The following is a 5000-nucleotide window of genomic DNA, read 5'->3' as shown; positions in this document are numbered from 1 at the left end:
AGCACTACGAGCTTGTAGATCAGCTATTTTTCCACAGCTATAAAGCATAACGTAATGCTTTTTGTTTAATTCAAACATCAAAAGGGGTGTTTTTCCCGCCCCGGATTGGATTATTCACCAAACAAATTGTGTCAATTTAGACGACGGCTGTAGCGCTAAACGGTTAGGCTGTTGTGTGTGTGTGTGTGTGTGTGTGTGTGTGTGTGTGTGTGCGCGTGTGCGTGTGCGCGTGTGTGTGTGTGTGTGTGTGTGTGTGTGTGCGTGTGCGCGTGTGCGTGTGCGCGTGTGTGTGTGTGTGTGTGTGTGTGTGTGTGTGTGTGTGTGTGTGTCGGGGGGGATCATGGAGGACACGGTGGCTAATTGTTTCCTGTCACTTCGTGCAACAACAGAAGAATAGACACAGGAGGGGAGGGGTCATGGCTAATCGCTCTCTTCCATTGGTCCCTGGAGTGTTGTGTGTGTGTGTGTGTGTGTGTGTGTGTGTGTGTGCGCGTGCGTGCGTGTGTGTGCGACTGTGCGCACACACTCAAGATGCTTGCAGAACTGGACTCCGTCTCGTTCCTGACCGCATCACAGTCGTGGGCAATAATCACGTTAAACCACACCCACCTCTGGTGTAATATTGCTTAATTATTATCACTATACCTGTATGTGTGTCCCTCCTGTATAATGAAGTATAGGGCATTCATTCATTCATTTACCCCCAAAACACAACAACAGAAATCTGAATCATGGCCGTTAATACATACAAGGTTTCTGCCTCACGGCGACGTTATTTAAGCATAGCCTGACCACCGTAACGCTGTTCCACTGCTTTGTGGCAATTTGAGAAAAGCGTGCTATAAGAACACGTGCCTTGAGTGTCTGTGCGTGCGTGAGTGCCACTGTGTGTGTGTGTCACTGTGTGTGTGTGTGTGTGTGTGTGTGTGTGTACGTGCGTGCCACTGTGTGCCCTGTCGCCCAGAGCTGTGCAGAGACATGAGTTGTTGGCATCAGTGGTTCTCACACCTTGTCAGAGTCGACCCCCCTCTGACAAGTAAACAAGCTAATCTGTGTGTGTGTGTGTGTGTGTGTGTGTGTGTGTGTGTGTGTGTGTGTGTGTGTGTGTGTGTGTTAACTAGGCGTTTAGGATTCATGGTGGCTTGTCTAGAATTATATTTAAAGGCTGTGAAACCAAGACCTCTATAATAAACAGGGCTGCACACAACTTTTTTGGTCTAGTACTCAGAGGAGCACCTGGAGGAGTTACTTGGTCTAGTACTCAGAGGAGCACCTGGAGGAGTTACTTGGTCTAGTACTCAGAGGAGCACCTGGAGGAGTTACTTGGTCTAGTACTCAGAGGAGCACCTGGAGGAGTTACTTGGTCTAGTACTCAGAGGAGCACCTGGAGGAGTTACTTGGTCTAGTACTCAGAGGAGCACCTGGAGGAGTTACTTGGTCTGGTACTCAGAGGAGCACCTGGAGGAGTTACTTGGTCTGGTACTCAGAGGAGCACCTGGTGGAGTTACTTGGTCTGGTACTCAGAGGAGCACCTGGAGGAGTTACTTGGTCTAGTACTCAGAGGAGCACCTGGTGGAGTTACTTGGTCTGGTACTCAGAGGAGCACCTGGAGGAGTTACTTGGTCTGGTACTCAGAGGAGCACCTGGAGGAGTTACTTGGTCTAGTACTCAGAGGAGCACCTGGAGGAGTTACTTGGTCTGGTACTCAGAGGAGCACCTGGTGGAGTTACTTGGTCTAGTACTCAGAGGAGCACCTGGAGGAGTTACTTGGTCTGGTACTCAGAGGAGCACCTGGAGGAGTTACTTGGTCTAGTACTCAGAGGAGCACCTGGAGGAGTTACTTGGTCTAGTACTCAGAGGAGCACCTGGAGGAGTTACTTGGTCTAGTACTCAGAGGAGCACCTGGAGGAGTTACTTGGTCTAGTACTCAGAGGAGCACCTGGAGGAGTTACTTGGTCTGGTACTCAGAGGAGCACCTGGAGGAGTTACTTGGTGCTCCTAAAATGCGGCAAACCGGATTGATAAAAGAGGGATGCATGAATAACTTATAGCAAAACGATATAGAGCACCGAAGTCCTGACGTAACTCGCTCATCCCGACGATTCCCCTCCTGGTTCGCAGAAGTAATTTCTCTATGGAGAATAACATGGGGTGATTTTAATATCGTCTACTATAAGCGTTGTGGTCCAAAAATAAACAAGCTGTCTCTGCATTATTGTCAGGGAGGTGTCTCTGTATCGTTATATTGTCAGGGAGGTGTGTCTGTATCGTTTGCAACAGTCAGTCACTCATATATGATACAGTCTGCTTCTAGCGAAAATCTAACTAATTCAGCAGCAGTAACATTAGCGTTTTCTCTCAGTCAGTTGATTCTTCATATCCATATGAGTGAAGCGGCCGGTGTGACATGTTTGTTTTTCAAACACAGTTGTTATATGAGGCGATCTAAAATCGCCTCAATGGGGGATTTCAATGCAACTAAACAAATACATGAACCTGGGGACTGACGCCCTCTACTGGAAGTGACGTCAGACTTCGGTGCTCTATTTATTAGATAAGTGGGGACTGGGGAGTCAATGGAGAGTGTTGCAACTCTAGATTCATCCCATTATTAAAACAAATCTGGAGTTGGAAATTACAGCTATAGGTGTATTCCAGCCCTATATGCATATTCTATATGCATAGATGCATCTATATGCATAGGGGCGGCGGTGGCTCAGGGGTAGAGTGCCTGGATGGGAACCGCAAGGTTGCCAGTTCGAACCCGGGCTCCCCCAGAGTTACTGTCGAAGTGTCCTTGAGCAAGACACTGAACCCCTGATTGCTCCCGATGTGCTAGTTGGTGCCTTGCATGGTTTCCGCTGCCATCGGTGTATGAATGGGTGAATGTAATGCACAATCTATGTAAAGGTGTGTGAATGGGTGAATGTAATGCACAATCTATGTAAAGCGCCTTGGATAAAGGCGCTATATAAATGCACCATTTACCATTTACCATTTACCTAATACAAACTTCCTAAGGATAATATGAGCATCAAAGCAATATTTAGATACTTTTTAATAAAAAAATGTAATAGCCGATCTACTAGCTCACAACGTGTTGCCGAGGCGACACGTTAAATAATGTATACAGTACCCGAACTTTACGATAAAAGCTGGGTGACTGAAATTCTTTCTCCCTGTATATAAAAGGTGCAGGTTTTTATCGGCCAGATTGGGACGATGCTCACGGCATAGTTTGCACCACATCTCGCTGTGCTCGGCATTAGTTTGGAGCCAGCCGACATCATCCAACCACTTTTCCGCAAACACACGTTCTCTGTGCGGTGCAGAAATCAGCAGAGAGAGAGAGAGACCGACGTTTGCGCTACTCTATGCCGTATTGAAGTGGACTAGTCGGACACAGACTTTTTTTCCCCTCCTCCCTGGAAATAAAAACGTCTGGGTTTCCGACGCTAGAGAAAAGCACTGACGCAAGAGCCCCCCCCCCCCCCCCCCCCTCCCCGATGTTTCACAGCCTCTAACCCATTCTGACCTGAGATCAGATTCTAAAAATGTTCTTCTACATCCTGACAGTTTTCCATTCTGACCTGAGATCAGATTCTAAAAATGTTCTTCTACATCCTGACGGTTTTCCATTCTGACCTGAGATCAGATTCTATTAATGTTCTTCTACATCCTGACAGTTTTCATTCTGACCTGAGATCAGTTTCTAAAAATGTTCTTCTACATCCTGACAGTTCTCTGAAAAAGCCTATGTTTCTATGTCAGTCGCTCTTCGATTTTTTTCAAAATAGCAGACCTACAAGCTCGTAGCGCGCACTCGGTGGCGCGCTATGAGCTTGTAGATCTGCTATTTTTTTCAATATCTAAAGCATATCATAGTGCTAACACCAAAAGGGGTGGTTCCCGCCCCAAAATGGGTTAAATATGATAATATCCGATTATTCTCCTGTCTGTGGATCGTACGGTGCTATACCAGCGTTGGTGTGTCCCACGTCCACAGCCTGGAGGAGACATGGATCTCTAATCACACAATATTAGTATTATGATTATGCATTATTCAAGGTTATTTTATTAGTGTCCCCGAAGGGCAATTGGTTTTACAGCAGGTCATAAGGCATTGAAACATGTGAATACATCAGTCAAACCAAAATTATTGCTGCTGGTCGCAAGCATGAGCTGCGCCCGGCCTACTTGCATCTTCAGAAAAGAAAGAAAGGGGATTGGTGGGGTGGGAGAGGCTTGGGGGGGGGGGGGGGGCGGGGGGGTAATGACAGAGAGGGAGGGGGGGGGGGGGGTAGGGCAGATTATCACACACATTACAGTTGCATTGTGCAGGCACGAAATGACTTGGGTGGGGGTGGGGTTGATTTTGGGTCTGAACAGATAAAAAACACTGATCCTAACGCCACGCTTCTTTTGAAGGGCTGCCTTAGGGCAGGAAAAAAGCCGGGCAGCAGGTCGGGGGGGGGGGGGGTAGAGTGGGGGGGGTGTGGGTGAAGGCGGTGTGTCGTGGAGGTGACGGTGTGTGTGTGGAGATCAATAGTCTGTGTAGAGTTCGTTGTTTATGTTAGCGTTTCCTGGGCACCTCTCGTATCTGGTCACCAGAGGTCACGTCGTCTCAGAGTCCCAGATAGTGAAAGGAATAACAGCAAGCTGTGCAGACGTTACGGCCTTGGTTCCCAGGCGGCAAGGCTCCACAGTAGGTTGTGGGAGGGAGAGGGGGGGGGGGGGGGGGGGCACGTGCTTTCGTTCCTGTCCGCTGTCTTCCATCCTTGGGCCGAGTTCTCAGATTATGGCGGAGAAAGTTTTATTTCACTCATCTTCTTTAGTGAAATTTGCCCGTGATGGGGGGGCACGGTGGCACAGTTGGTAGTGCTGTCGCCTCACAGCTAGAAGGTCCTGGGTTCGATTCCCGCTGGGGACGCTGTGGGCACTGGCGGCGTGTTCCCTCCTCCGCGTCATCAGTGCCCATACCCGAGGCGGGGGTTGGCGAT

The 5000-nt window shown here is 48.6% G+C and overlaps 1 protein-coding gene across 1 annotated transcript in view; it reads right to left on the bottom strand.

The window, feature by feature from the left end:
* Positions 1 to 526: 526 nt before the first annotated feature.
* Positions 527 to 5000, bottom strand: part of LOC308329189 (uncharacterized protein) — a gene marked incomplete at its 3' end in the record, with an annotated part of 32419 nt that continues 27945 nt past the window's right edge. Inside the window, exon 10 of the mRNA XM_080783392.1 lies at positions 527 to 561. Within this exon, the coding sequence (XP_080639518.1) occupies positions 527 to 561 (35 nt within the window). The remainder of the gene's footprint in view (positions 562 to 5000) is intronic.

This window comes from Protomyctophum bolini (genome assembly GCF_963924005.1).
Source record: "Protomyctophum bolini genome assembly, chromosome: 15".
Lineage (NCBI taxonomy): Eukaryota > Metazoa > Chordata > Actinopteri > Myctophiformes > Myctophidae > Protomyctophum > Protomyctophum bolini.
This window is presented reverse-complemented; position numbering and strand designations above follow the sequence as displayed.